General features: G+C 38.2%; 2 protein-coding genes across 20 annotated transcripts in view; one reads left to right on the top strand and one right to left on the bottom strand.

Moving 5' to 3' along the window:
- The window catches only part of WDR72 (WD repeat domain 72), a 337,194-nt gene extending 325,082 nt beyond the window's left edge, over window positions 1–12,112 (bottom strand). For 13 of the 15 annotated variants that reach the window (XM_064388824.1, XM_064388826.1, XM_064388823.1 and 10 more), the window contains exons 1-3: window positions 12,004–12,112; window positions 3,861–4,022; window positions 2,761–2,867 (exon numbers count right to left, since the gene is read on the bottom strand). In XM_064388824.1, coding sequence (XP_064244894.1) covers window positions 2,761–2,867; window positions 3,861–4,013 — 260 coding nt within the window. In that variant the 5' untranslated portion in view covers window positions 4,014–4,022; window positions 12,004–12,112. Of the gene's footprint in view, window positions 1–2,760; window positions 2,868–3,860; window positions 4,023–12,003 lie in introns of those variants that run through there. The other 2 variants (XM_064388836.1, XM_064388837.1) reach the window with 2 other exon arrangements.
- Window positions 12,113–12,512: 400 nt separating this feature from the next.
- Window positions 12,513–15,048, top strand: part of UNC13C (unc-13 homolog C) — a 172,594-nt gene continuing 170,058 nt past the window's right edge. For 3 of the 5 annotated variants that reach the window (XM_064389636.1, XM_064389634.1, XM_064389635.1), the window contains exons 1-2: window positions 12,521–12,585; window positions 12,685–12,759. The gene's annotated coding sequence lies outside the window, so the exon portion shown is untranslated. Of the gene's footprint in view, window positions 12,586–12,684; window positions 12,760–13,009; window positions 13,132–15,048 lie in introns of all 5 variants that reach the window. The other 2 variants (XM_064389638.1, XM_064389637.1) reach the window with 2 other exon arrangements.

Here is a 15,048-nt window from a genome sequence, read left to right as displayed (position 1 = left end):
CCTTGCAACCAACCTGACTTTAAGACCAACTCTGGTCTTCAACAAATTGTAGGTATACTGCCATTACAGCTCGTCAACATGTCACTGTAACTATCTGTCACTGGAACTACATCCTCCTGAAAATGATTCATTTCACTGAACTTAAACCACACGTTTCGAAAAGCATCATGCATCTTCTCCCACATCAGACTTCAATTCTTGAGAGGAACAAGGTTTGTTAAGAAGAAACAGTGCCATCATGAGGCTGTTCTCAAAATCCGCTTTCAATACACAACCACCTGACTACCTGTGCAACACTACAGCTACGCTTGGACACATTTAAGGTTGTTTGAGAGAGACTTTGGCACACATTCCTTATCTACACATTATTTAACACGCAGTGGGACTGGATTACAAGAGACAATCAAATTAAATGTTGTAAATGAGGCTGTATGAGCTATTATAGCTCAGCAAATGAATGTTAAAATTTCATGCTTTTAGATTTTATTTAAAAAACAAACATTACTTCCAAAACTAAAACATTCATTTCATTATTTCTCACATTACATTGTAAGAAATTTTATGTATCAAGACTTAAAGAATACATTGGGGACAGCATTTTATCATATAAGAAATACTACTTAGTGATTTGCATTTTAACCTACCTACTTTCGCATTTGATGCTAAAATCAAAGCATTATTTCTTAATATTTTTTAGCTGAGAAATAGCAGCATCAAAGTTGGTAGATCCAACGTCAGAAATAAAGTGAAAGCTTTATACTGTTTGTGAAACCATCCAGAGCAATGATTTTCTCCTTGTTTGTATCAGAACTTTACTCCTTTAGCTACATTACTGTGACAGATACATACCTAGAAGCATGCACAAATGAGACCAGAATCTCAGAATGCAACTTCAGCTTTTGGATGATGTGTTCAATTTACTGTGTGTACTAATAAGGAGTGAGCCATATCACACATTCCATACAGCATGTGCTGTAGGACAGGTTTGTCACTCAGGACATCAGTGAGAACTCATGAATCATTAGAGATTCCTTTATAAACTTTCATATTAGATGTACAAAAAATATTGTTCCATGCACGTTCTTCTGGGATTAGCCAGTTATAGAAACTCTGAAACTGATCTGGAGTGGAACAGGGAAGCTTATCATAGAATCATCTTACGTAAGACTTCCATCCTCACTACAAGAAGATGGAAGCTTGAAAATGGCAAAAGTGAATTATCCACAAGCCAGAAAATGCATTTTGGCAAACCCTCCACCTCCTGAAAACAAGGATTCCTATCTGTAATTACCTCACCTTCATGTTGCAACCTTACAGAGATCAGTGATGGATGCTTTGCACTTATGTCATACAGATGGGAAGTCAGCAGTAATTTGATAAAAGTGAACATTTAAAGGGGCCAGAAGACAATTCAATCCTACCTATACACATTCCAAACAAGTGTAATGATCCCTTCAGAGCTAAAATCTTTAGGATGTGAGCATGCCTGTATGTTATATCTGCAGCAATATCCTGATTTGTTTCTTAACACTTTCCATCCCAGTTTTGTTTTGTTTTTTTTTTTAAGTACTGCGTCTTTGCTCCCAGTATGATCTGGAAGCAGTATTGCACTAACAGAACTTCAGAACTGGGAAGAAAAGCAGCTTCTTCTCAGAACCCTTGAACAGAACTATAGAAGGGCAATACAAAACTGGTTGTAGGTTTCTCACCCTCTCTGCACCTAAACAGTAACATTTACCACTGCCTGTCCAGTGAGGTTGTCTAATCTTTCAAGATTAAGAAGCCTGAAATAGTATTTTTTGCAGGTTATCCCTTTGTAGTATACTCATGATTGAATGAGAGAAACAGCCAGGGATCCTAGCAGCCAGAAAGAATAAATAAACTACTCAGGGAGAAACCAGTAGCCTTAAGGTGCTGGAAGGTATAGCTTGAAGGATAATTGACAGCTAGTCTTCATGGAAAGCCATTTTAACAGCGCTGTCCTGTTAATTAGAAACTACAAACCCAAAAAAAACAGGGAATATAATTAAGCAGTGAGACAAAATTGCTTAAGAAAGCCCTTAAGGAAGTAAGCAGCTAGCCCTAAGTGTTTTCAACAGATGAAATCCAAACAGGTCTTCAAACCCCAGCTGAAAATGTTATCAAAGGTTCTTAAGTGTAACCTAGCAGAAATGCAGGAAGTAGTTTGACTCAAGTGACAGGCTATGTCATAACACACACATAGCAGAAAAGCTGCAAGATAAGGGTCCTCTGAAAGGATATTCTCCAAAACAGCACATCAGATTTAAATACAGAAAAGGAGCACATATGCCTTTAATTCATGCCTATTCTGTTTCTATACAAACTGACTGAGGAACCATAAACCATATAAGCAGATATTAGCCTCTTTTACTGGTTCAGTTCTCAAGTCTGTGCTCAGGAAGAAACAAACACCATGATATTCAAATGCTGTTCAATTGCTGATGTCCCCCAATAAACCATTAATTTCTTCTTAAATAGGGTCTAGTCAACCCCTTTAATAATTCCTTTTTTCTGTCTACTAAATGGATATGTGAATCTTCCAAACCTTTCTGCTGTCCATGGGACAAGCTCTTAGTTGGACCGTTGAATATTAACAATGTAGTCACTATCCTAAGTAGCTGCTATCATTTTAATATCATGGAGGCAGACTGAAACATTTCTGCAAATGCATAATCTGACCTACACTTGACAGACATTTAATGATTTAAAAAATTAATTATTGAATATTCAGTTACCTACCCATTTTCAGTAGCACTTACTACGTATGGCTGTTTCTCAAACTCTCTTGCTTTTGCCAAACAAGTTACAGAAGCAGTATGGCCAAACAGAATTTCTTTAGATGAAATCTAGGAGAATAATACAATGATTTATCTCAAACAATTTCTGTATAAACTAAGGATATCTAAAACCAAGAGAATATTACTTGTAGACCTATATAATTGTCAACCTGCTTCATATTCTTATATTCTCCCATCATGTTTCTGGAATGCAGAAAGACATGGAAGAACTTTTATGCAGCTTGCATAAAGCTAAGTTTTAGTATTCACTGCATTCATCTTCTGAAGAATATACAGAATATCAAATGTGATAAAACAGGCAATGTGCAGGACATCTCTGGCCTTCACTCTACAGAAAGCACCAAAAGTGGCACAGTAAAGTAGAAACTGATAAACCAAAGCTCTTAAGCATGTGTTTCATACCACATGTTTAAATAACCTGATTATGACTGCATGCAAAGGTCTTAATTGGAAAAGGTAGACTCATAAAAGTGCAAACTTTCAGACTGTGTTTGAGAATAAATGGGGCACCTAAATATAAAAAGAAAGAATAGAAACATAGTTCTAGAAACACAGAATAAAAAACCAGGAACTGTTTTGACTGTGCTCCATTCTGAGGAAAATAAATATTAAATAAAGCAATAACTTGCATCAAAAATAAGTTTCATCTTGCTGCTCCCATCTTGGCAGACAGATTTGGTTTTATAAATACTTTTCCTTTAAATTACAGGTCCTGCTCAGCAATTGATTTACAATAGAAAAAACCCTTCACAAGATACGAATCATGCTAATTGTATATAGTTACTTGATGCCATTGCTCAGAGCACAGCCTCAAATTATAATCCACTGGGCATGCTAATCTATGAAAAATTCTCCAAATTCTGCAAATAACAGGTTGCTTATATAGGCATTTCACTTCCTGCTTCATGAGTTTCCTATAACAAATATCACACTACCTTTAAAAATTCCTCTAAATAACTCTAAGTCTGGATAATCTTATTGTCAATACTAAAAGATAAAACTCCAGTCTATTTGGCAAACTGTAGCACAGTGGACACAAACCTGTAAGTCTGATGAAAGATCCCAGAGACATATTTGTCCTTCTTGGCTCCCTGTAACTATGGTCTGCTGGTCATCTGTGATCATCACAGCAGTGATGCTGTGAGAGGGAGCTGTTCTCCCCCACACGGCCACAGCTGGTACTGATGGCTTCATGGTCAACACCTGAAAACAAACAAGTCATGATGATCCTACGTAGGATTAAACATAAGAAAAAAATCACCTAAAAAAAGGGGGGAATGTAATCAACATCTGGAAAGGGAAGCCATAAAACATTGCTGTAAGACACTGATAAGGTATTGAAACATTTTCTTGCTGCCGCCAACATCACTAACAATTTCAGGGACCGGTACTATCAGAATACTGAATCATCAGCAACAACAGTTTTGTGCTGCCCCACACAACCTGGCTTAGCTCTGATGGGCTCACATTGCTCTCCCCAAATGTGGCTGGTGGAATACACAACACTTCCCCTGTACCCTCCAACCAGCAGCGCTGCTCACTGGCAACAGCAGGAGCCAGCTGCTGGAGCAGAGGTGGCACAAGAGCAGGGTGTCAATAAGGACTCTGTGATTTTTAGAAGGGTAAGACAAGAGAAAGATAATATGGCCAAAAGGAGAGAAGTGGTGGTGGGTCAAGGAGGAAGAGGAAAATGAGGCCCAAGATGGCAAAGCTATATACCTAACTACATACCAACCATTCTGTGGCACATCCTAGAGACAGGAACAACAAGAAAGGCGGCAGCAGAGTTGCAAGCTGGGAAACAGAGAATTAATAGACTTTATTGCTCAAGACATGAGTCCCTTGCCAAAAAAAATTCATCTAATAGATTTGTCCCTACTGAAAAAAAAAAAAATAATGGGGTTGTCCGCCTGGCTGAGAGTAGTTTTGACTCCCACCAGCTGGGCAACAGACAGATTGACAACAGATTGAACAATGTCAAAATTGTTTGTATATGTCAACATGTTATTCTGAAGTGTCAGTGAACAAGAGGGGACAGATTTTAAGCTGTTTCAGATTCACCATTACCTATAGTCTCTTACATAAACATTTTTTCTTTTCAAAAGTACTGTATGTCACCTGTGTCATCTTTCTTTTAATCCAGACAGCAATAATATGATTGAAGACATATTTCAGAGCAACCACTTTGCAGCCACTAAGCAAAATTCACCTTTGTGTGAAGGTGTGGTCCAATTTGTCCTGGACAAAGAAGAGACACCAGAGCCCTTTGTACATCGTTAGGAAAGAGGTTCCAAATGAAAGAAGATACAGTAATGCAACTGGAAGAACTCAGTCAAAAAACATGACAGTAAAGCTGAACTTTTCTGAGGCGAGACGGGAAGTGGGCAGAACAAAATGTATGACAGCCAGTAACAGTGAGTCAAAGGAAATAACACAGGAATCATGAGAAGTGACATGAAGAGCAGTTCCTGTGATAATTCAGAGAAGACCACAGGACAGAAATGGAGCACAGAAGCAGCCTTTTAAGTTATACTTAAGGAAGCTGTAACCCAGCACAACAGCAGTTGAAAGCAGGGACACGGACAAGAGGCATCTTCATGACTATTACTAAAAGCCTAAAGTGATACAGAACTAAAGGAATGGTCTTGCTTCCTGACAAGAAAATGAGATAAAGGGCTCAGCTACTGAGAAAAAGGCTGAAAAGACTGGTATGGCAGACTATTGAGGTCCTGCCATATAACCTTGACAGAATGCTGAGGGCAGAGGAAGAAGAATCTAAGAAAAAATTGAGGTCATGAGTTCATTAGGCTAAATCCCACTTAGTTTCATATAAAAGCTCCTTGTGGATATATAAAAATACTGAGACATTTTATTGTCCTCAGCATTAGAATCTGACTTTTCTAAAACTTTTTTTTTAAATCTCCAGTCATATGAAGTTACTGGTGAACACTGAAATCCTTTTATCTTGCAGTTTGTGCTCTGAAATAAAAGCTGTTCTGGACAATCCTTAATGACACATTTTTACTTATCAGGTAAGCTAAAAAAAGGTTGCCATTTTCATAGAGCTTATAAAGGGATGGCTGCCAAAAGAGTTTGAGGAGCCAAATCCTGCATCTTTAAAATGCATTTGCTTGCAGATCATGTAGTCTTTTATACTTGTACCATGGGAGTGTTCAATTAGTGTAAAACAACACAAGGAAGCACAATTCAGGTTTGTACTGCAGTGAATATTGAATATTAAGTCATAAATTATATTTTCTTATAAGGGGAACATAGAATCAAGCTCAATATTCTTAGCCAAAGACCTACTGCTGAGCAAGTGATGAGCAAGTGATTTGAGAGAACTCAAATCAACAGATGTTAAAAAGAAAACAAGCTGGTAGAATTTGCCCATGTGGAGATGATTTATCTGCAGACTGTTTAGGTACTCATGAGTAACATGAATAAAAAATTAGTGCTACTGACAAAACACTTGCTGTAAGAGAATTAATTTAGACTGAAATGTTACAGGAATATTTTGTATGCTTTCCTTTACATTATGACTGAAGCCCAAGAGAAGGAAAGCAGAAGGTATATTAATTTTTGCATTAATACAGTCCTTAACTTTTTAATCCACTTGCTTCTTGGTTTTTTGAATTAAGATATTTTGATGCACAAGCAGTTTGAATGAAATCTTTGCTTCTTAGTGTAGCATGACTTCATTAGAAATACAGCATATCCACATGGACACATTTTGACAATACTTTACCAAAATTTAGTGATACTGATGGCACCTAAAGCAAACTTTTTGAAATAAAATCAACAGATATTTATCAGACTGTTCCTTTTAAAAAGGTAAAAGCTGTTTTCACAAAGTCAAACATTGCCCAAGGCATATCAGAGCTGCATGTAGCTTATCAGCACGTGTCAAATTCCTCCAGCTCTGCCCACTCAAGCATGTCTGATTTGCAGCATTAACCCATAATTCAACCAGAAATCACGTTTCTCAGTCCTACTGCCCACTTCTCCCTGCTTACAGCCTAATAAGCTTATTTGTGCTGCCCTTATAAGCATACTGCCAAAGAGTGCTCTCTCATTACTGAAAAGCTCTGGTTTTAGTTAAAACTATGCCAGCCCATCTCAACACTAACTTGTTCAATCTCTACTATTCTGTCTCTAGTTCCTTTCACACCGGAAACACACCACAAACCATTGTTAACTTGAAAAATTATCCAAAATCTCAGCTTTAAGGGCTTTGGTTGTACTACTTTAGTAATTTGGACCATTTGTGTAGTATTAAAGCTTAACTTGGAAAGCTGAGTACAACATCTCTTATTCTACAGGAGCCATGAGATATTTAAAAGTCTAATCAAAAGCTTTAAGAGGCCAGAAAACCGAAGGGCTGACCTTGAATGCCTTACTAAGCACATATTTATGCAAGGTCTTTTCCTCATCACTCAGCTTTTTTGACTAGGACTGGTCATGAACTGATGAGAATGAAAGAGGTCAGATTATACCACAAAGAATCAGTGCCATCATAGTTTAACATATATTTTCTCCATATATACTAAGTGTATCTTGACTTTGACTCCTCTACTGACCTTAAAACAAAATGAAATAATTGTTAGCTTCTCTACTGGACTCAACTCAGACTTTCCAATCACTGCTACATAATTACTGCTTAACCTCAGGCACACACCCCTTCCCTGAGCTGTATTTTCTCAAAATAAAAATTATAACATTAAAGCCAGCGGCCTAGGAACATAAAGGGTTAGAAGGGAAGAGTGGCTGAGGTCTCAGGAGTGTGCACACCCATGCACTCAGTGGTGTGAAGTGAGAAATCTGGGTTCTGTTTTGCCCCACTGAAGATGGCAGCACACATTCCCTATTGTTCCTTGCATTTTCAGTGCTCGCTCAAGAGCCAAAAGGAAGCTTTACTGAATGACACATCCTCAAGATATTAAACTATTAGCTACAGTTGTAAGAATGACACTTCTTGATAAAGAAAATAAATATCCTGATCTTTCAATGATTTCAGAAATAACACTTCTGATAAATATAGATACACCAAGGTCCTTAAAATGAGGAGCTAAACTCTCCCCAGGGACCTAATCTCAAACAGTTCACCTTAAAAAACGTTGGTTGCGACAAATTTCTTTCTCATCACTATAACCCATAAAAAACCTACCAAATGCAAATGTATAGTTTATTTATAAAAGGAGAAAGACTTCTTACAACAAAATATCACTTTACAGGTAACAGTTAACCTGCCAAAAAACATTTTTGAATTTATAGTCATACTCATTTCATGTTTCCTACACCTTCCAAGCTGTCAATAGAAGGTCACTTTCTTAAAAGCCCAGTTAAATGTCCGGCAATCAATCCAGGCACAAAACAAAACTGTGCAGAAATTTGCTGTGCTGAAAATATTAAGATAATAGCAGAATTTGGCTGTTTGCATTGGATTCAATGAGTTCCCCCCCACCACCCCATTATATTCATTTTTGTAGTAAAAGAAAACATAGGAAGTAAAATTTAAGTAGAGTCTAAATTTTTTAATGACCAGTTCCTTTGGTTTTTGTGCTTTTCATCTATCTCATTCTCCTGTTCCTGTCTGCTCTTTCATTTAATCTGACATATTCTTTGTTTCTATACAAGAAAATCAAGTTTTATCTATATTGGTTTTACTCTTAGTAAAAAGCTAATCATTTTTCTTCAAAGTTGCTTTGCAGTCTGTTGGTCCATTCTACGCTGCTTTCACAACTTTATTTTATGATGTAAATGTTGCGCTCTCCTTAAGTATGTTGCACACCATTTGTGGTAATTCATTTTAGGATATGATGGGACTTTCCTCAAGACCTGTTGGACTACACCCTAGAGGGCTGGAGTCACTGCTGAGTGACACCCAGAGCTCCCTGGGGATGGGGATGTCCTGCTCCTGCAGTCCAGGAGAGCAGGGCACTGGGACCAGCAATCGATACAACCCATTTTAACTAGCAAGAAGCACCTGGTAATACCTTGTTTGTATTTCTTGAACGAGTGACACAAGAAACACTTATTTCATTCCACACAATAATTCACCACAATCAGAAGGAGCACAGTAAGGGCAACACCATCTCCCAGCTGCTGATTACATCAAAGGTTTGCAGCACAAATTCAATTTTATGATGTTAATCTCAACCTGCCACTCAGAAATTTTCTCTGAGGGATATGACTTTTTTTTCTCTGGATTTCATTTTAAGAATGATTTTCTTCTTCTACAATCAATAAAGATATGTTTTCATCAAAAGACTCTATCTTGGCAGAATTCAATTGGCCATCTCAAAACCTTTTGGTGACACAATATTAATTAAGATAGTTTATGTTGCACCTTAGCTGGAAAATGGGGCAGTTGAAAACACAGCAACTCAACATTTGTGCTTTTCACACTGTCATAAGATACAGTAAAACCATTTTCACTTCCTTGAAGTTCTTTTTTTTACCTCATAAACAGTTACATTATATTAAGCTCCCTAGAAAAATATCACAGCATGCTTTTTTGCTAAGTAGATAAATCAAGTGTGTCCAAAAATATAAATTTCCACTTTCTTCAATGGTCATTAAAGGCTTCAACAACATAATAGCTGTTTAAACATGTTAGACAAAATTTAAGGCATGTGAGCTAACAAATTCCTTTTAAATTCCATATATCAAGGATATCAACTAAGTTTAATAAAAGATATATATTATGCAAACATGCACGTGGAGCTGTAAAAGACATCTTCTCTTTAAGAAAAAAAAAACCCACATTTATTTTACTGTCTGAAATAAGGTGTCTGAATGTCCTATCAGCTACAAGAGTGGATATGTCCAGGAAATGGAACCTTGCCAGAAACACACACATGTGAATTATCTGTCACTCCTACAGCACTGAGCACAGAAAAACTATCACCTTAAGTCATCTCCAGTGGAGTTACATCCAAATGGTGAAATGCTTTGCAGCAGCAGACTTTCCATCAGGTTTTAGGACAATCACACATCAATTCTTACAGGAAAGCACATGTGACAGGAGGGCCATCAGTCTCTGCAGAACGTAAGCTTTGATTTCTATGAAATTGCATCTTATTCAAAGACTTTACCCTCAGTTTTATACATGTTCAGTCATGCCTGGGTTTACTGAAAATAACAGTTTTCCCTCCAAGAAAGTGCTCCATCCTTATGCTAGCAAAGGAACAACTCCTTACATTTTCTTAGTTGTAAATAGTTTTTTGAGCAGAAAAGCATTTATGCCCCTTAAAGAATCAATGACCCCAACAATCCCATGTGAATCAAAGGGCCTGCTAAGGTAATGTCATCTCCAAGTTTATGGCCTCCAAAACTTCAAAAGGGTAGAGAGTGATAAACTTTGAGTTTGTGTCAAAATACCCCACAGAGTCTGTGTCAAAATACCCCACAGATATAAGCAAAATCATTTGTAAATGACAAAAGCTTTGATTAATTTGCATTTTTATGAAATATCACAAATTATGGCTAGTTTATTACAGAACTAGCCATAATGATAAAATTCATCTTTATTTACACTGTTTTAACACAAAAAACATACAATCTGGTGAAGTCACAACACTTGGAAGCTAAAACTAAAACTTACAAGGATCTCAAACTGAAAGGCAGGGAATATGAATTAAAGTTTTAAGTCAATAATTTTGTCTTCCTTAAGTGACCTTGAATTCATTTAAGACAAAAAAACCCCTGATGATCATAGAAAGGTGATGTTTTTGGTTCAGCTACACTGTATTCCAGGATGTTTAAATAACAAACAAAATTGGAATGAGATGGCTAAAATAAAACAACCAGAACATTTCACCAGCCCTTGTTTTTTCAATAATCATGTAATAATCATTAATCAGTGGTGCAAGAAATTGCATCATAGTGAGGATTTCTAAACTCTGACAAGCTACTTTTTTGTCAGTTTTACTCTTTAGACACTCTCAATTAACAAACAGATCTCTCTGCAGTGTTCTTTGCTACAGGTCATGCAGCTGTTTAGTGTAAACAACTCTGAATGACTTGTTATAGACACAGTCGAACCTGCTCAAGGAAAATGACACTGTTTATTAGGAAGCAGGATTGAAGTCCAAAACTTACTCAATGCATTGCAATGCCCAGATTGCAGTTTTCTTGACAGTGAACTTCAAACTCTAGCACTGAAAAGTCTTTAAACAAAAACCCCTTAATGTCACGTAATCAGTCCTACTGACACAAACCTTTTGAGCAGACCTACCCCAGCAGAACAGCCATTTTTGCAATGAGTAGTTCCAAAAAGATCATAGTTCTGTACCAAGGACATCACTGACATTTTAAAATTTCATGGTATATTACAACTACTACTATTTCTAGCACCAACTGGAAAAGTAATCATCACAGAAATGCTCCAAGATTCTAAGTGAGCCATCCTAATTAATTTTTAATTGAGCAAGTAAAAAAAAAAATAAATCCCACCCTTCAACCAGAACCACTCACAAGAGAAAATGAGACTGCTGGGAAAAAAAAAAAAGTGTACCCTAATGCTTTGCATATGCGCAGTAAGGAATACTCAATAATGAATCACCAAAATAGCACAAAAGCATTTTCACACTTCAAGGAGCAAGCATTTTGCACTGTATATGTTCTCACAGAACTAGTTTTCTCTAATAAATCCAGTGAACAGACACATACCAAGGAAACTGACGGATTTTACGTAATTCACTAAACTACCCTGAAAACAGAAGCAACAGACATTCAACATCACATATCAGACTGAAAGTTACAAAGCTCATTCTACACGTGCAGCAGACCAACAAAACCTCCCAGAAACGGATGAAATTTGCCCAAGTAAGAAAGAAAAAACACTGCACCGGCTTAAAAGGCTTCTCATCCACTAAAAAAAAGCTCTGGGGAACTCACTATTGCCAAATCTGACCTTAGGAAACGGAGACTTACGCCGCACAGGGCATCCCCAGGGGGATGGGGCCTGAGGGGCAGCAGCCCCGGCAGAAAAGAGAGGGGATTTGCAGGAGAGAGAGGGGCTGAGGGGCTGCAGTCTCCGGCAGGAAAGAGAAGAGCTGAGGGGCAGCAGCCCCCAGCAATAAAGAGAGGGGATTTGCAGGAAAGAGAGAGGGGATGAGGGGCAGCAGCCCCCGGCAGGAAAGGGAGGAACTGAGGGGCAGCTGCCGGGAGCTGCCCTTACCTCCAGCGGCTCCCAGGCACTGCGTACGGGGCAGCGAGGGTGCTGAAGGGACGAGGAAACAGCGGGACAGGTTTTATCCCGCTCGGGAGCGGTTTTATCCCGCTCGGGAGCGGCAACACCCGGCACGGGCGGGGCGGGCCGGACCCGGCTGGCGCTGCCCAGCGGCACCGCCGCCCTCAGCCCGGCGAGCTCCCGCTGAGGGACGGAGCTGCCGCGGCCGCTCCCTGCCCCGGTTGCTCCGGGAGAAACATGGGCTGCAGAAAAAGAACGTAGGGAAAAGCTGGGCTCTAGCCGCTGCGCTCCCCTCACGGGGCCGCACCCCGCCTGCCGCGGGACAGGCAGAGGGGCCCAGCCCGCTCTTCAAAGCTGCCCCACGGGGCGATGAAGCACAAAAAGTTTCTCCTCTGCCCGCCCTGCCCTAAGTACGGTGAAAAGAACATTTCCGCTGGCAGGAGGCGGGTGGGGTGTGATTTCTCGCAGGTGTGGGAGCGGCAGCAGCTGAGGGAGCTCGAGGGCCGTCACCCAGCGCGCTGCGTGCGCACCTGGTGGCGTGAGGGCTGTGCAGCGGCCAGGATGCTTCTTGTAAGTTTCTGTTTGAAAATAATTCATGAACTGCACTGAATGAATACCGTAAAGACGCGAAACGTGATGTGTGTTCATCTTTTTCTATTTTGCTCAAAGATCAGTCCCGGAGAAGCTCAGATCTGCAGAAGATTCTTGTGGGGAGCGGAGGTGAACGGGCTGTGCGGTGCACAGGTGAGTTCATCTTAACCACAGAATTATTTATTCACAGTCTCATCTAGGGCTGTAAACAACATCATGAGATTCATTATATTAAAAAAAAAAAATGTATTCTCTAAAATCATGTCTTCCTACCTTTGTTTGCCTAAAATCCACAGGGAATTGGAAGGATGTCAAAAGATTTAACTGTATTTTTATTGCCTATGGTTTTCCTATTTTAATATAATAAATGTGGTAGCTAAAGCATGCAATATTTTTATTTTAGTATTACTGAATTCAGATTTACACCAAGATTACTTCCCCAAGATATCTGCCTTGACTTAAATAGTAATGTTCTCAAGTATGCTAATGTGATTACAGTCTGCATCAAGAGGTTATGCTTTATAGGTAAGTGAATGCAATAAATAAAGACAATAGCATGTAAAGTTTGTAATTTGTTGAAACTTATTTCTTGCAAAGTTTTTTTTCCTAGCACTTCTGGAGTTTAGATTTCAAAATATTTTTAATACAATAAAATAAAAAAAACTTTGAAGATGAAATTTCTTAAATCACTTCACCATATTAATCATTTTATGTAGACAAGTTATAAGTTGTGAAAATAGAGCTGTAATGTAAAGGGTGATATTTGATTAAACTGCATCAGGCCAAGTATTGAACACTGAAATATGGTATACCAGTTGAAAACTTTCAAAGGTACCTCTTTTTCTGGGCTTGCTTATGGAAATTTTAGTAACAATCACATTGAAAGCAAAATGAGATGATTCAAGTCAAATTACTTTAGGAACTTTAGTTAATACTCTTTTTTCTCAGAACAGGTGGACACTAGCCCTTTAAAGCCAACAGTGGTAACTGGAACCTCAGCTAAAGTTTTTGTACTCAAAAAATGTTATCAAGAAAGTGAAGTAATTGTATGAGACCAAGTAACCTCTCGGATAAACTAGATATTGCTTGTGCTTTTTGACACTTCATGTGAGTCATGAATTCTGCCTGTGAACTTAAATAAATTATTTTGACAGCTTCTCCTTAATCATTGATACATGGAGGTTTCCATAACACAAACTGTCACATACGTTTTAGCACGATTTGACACAAAGGGAAGGTCACACCAAAGACCTTAATTGCATCTTCTGCTCAGACAGGATCACAAAACTGTGTGATTTCTGTTTTGCCTTTCAGCATGGTAATTGTTGTCTTGGGAAAACAACTCACTCCATAGGAGTAGTACACATTAATACCACAGAAATAAGTTTCATACAATCCTAGAATGGTTGGGGTTGGAAGGAGCCCTAAAGACCATCTAGTTCCAAGCCCCTGTCATAGGCAAGGATGACTTCCACTGGAGCAGGTTGCTCAGAGCCCCTTTCAACTGGGCCTTGAATCCTTTCAGGGATGGGGCATCCACAGCTTCTCTGGGCACCCTCTTCCAGTGTTTCACACCCACATAGAAAAGAATTCTAGTTATTTTCTTAATTTTTGGTCTGCACACCACTTCATCTCATTTTATCCAAACATAATTCTTTGTAACAGAATGTGTAAAATGAAGTTTTGCTTTGGAAAAGTATTTTTCAGATTCTTTTGTTGAAGTTTTATTTTGGCTGGATGAACGACTGCTTGATTTAGAAATGCAGTGTTGCAATGCAGACTTGAGTGTTCTTATACTTGGGAAACACTGTGCAGCATTTGCACATTTGCCCATCAGTGGTTTACTTTTCCCATCTCTAATTTAATAAATTATTATATTTACTTCCATTCTGGAATGTTTTGACAACTATTAATGAAAAGCACTTCAAAACTTTGAAAAATCTGATACAAATATGAAAAACTGGGCCTGTTTCTTATGATCTGGGGTTGTAGGTACCTGTACAAATACTTCTCATAAAAAATAAGGTTCACTCACTATTTTATTAATCATTCAGATGATATATTAATTTCAGTCTCTGTTTTTATTGTCATAATCACCCAGTAATTAATTTCTCTAGTTTTCTTCTCTTCATCTTCTTTTAAAGATTTTTCTCTTTATCTGAATGGGTGGCAAAGCAATTTCAATAACGTGAAATATTTATCTGGCCTCAATTAGCAATCAAGGCATGTTTCTGAGATGAATAAGAGCAATTAGTGGTTAGCAATATTGTTGACAGATATCACATACTGAAATACGAAAAAGCATTAGCTTAGATTGCATTACAGGATAGTTGTCAAGTAGTGAGAATTTATTGTATTATCTTATGTATAATGTGATGAAATATTGATGAAAAAATGTCACATTTCATGTCAATGGAGGTATTGTTTTGCAAAGATAAGCTA

Source organism: Passer domesticus, chromosome 14 (assembly GCF_036417665.1).
Source record: "Passer domesticus isolate bPasDom1 chromosome 14, bPasDom1.hap1, whole genome shotgun sequence".
Taxonomy (NCBI): domain Eukaryota; kingdom Metazoa; phylum Chordata; class Aves; order Passeriformes; family Passeridae; genus Passer; species Passer domesticus.
This window is presented reverse-complemented; position numbering and strand designations above follow the sequence as displayed.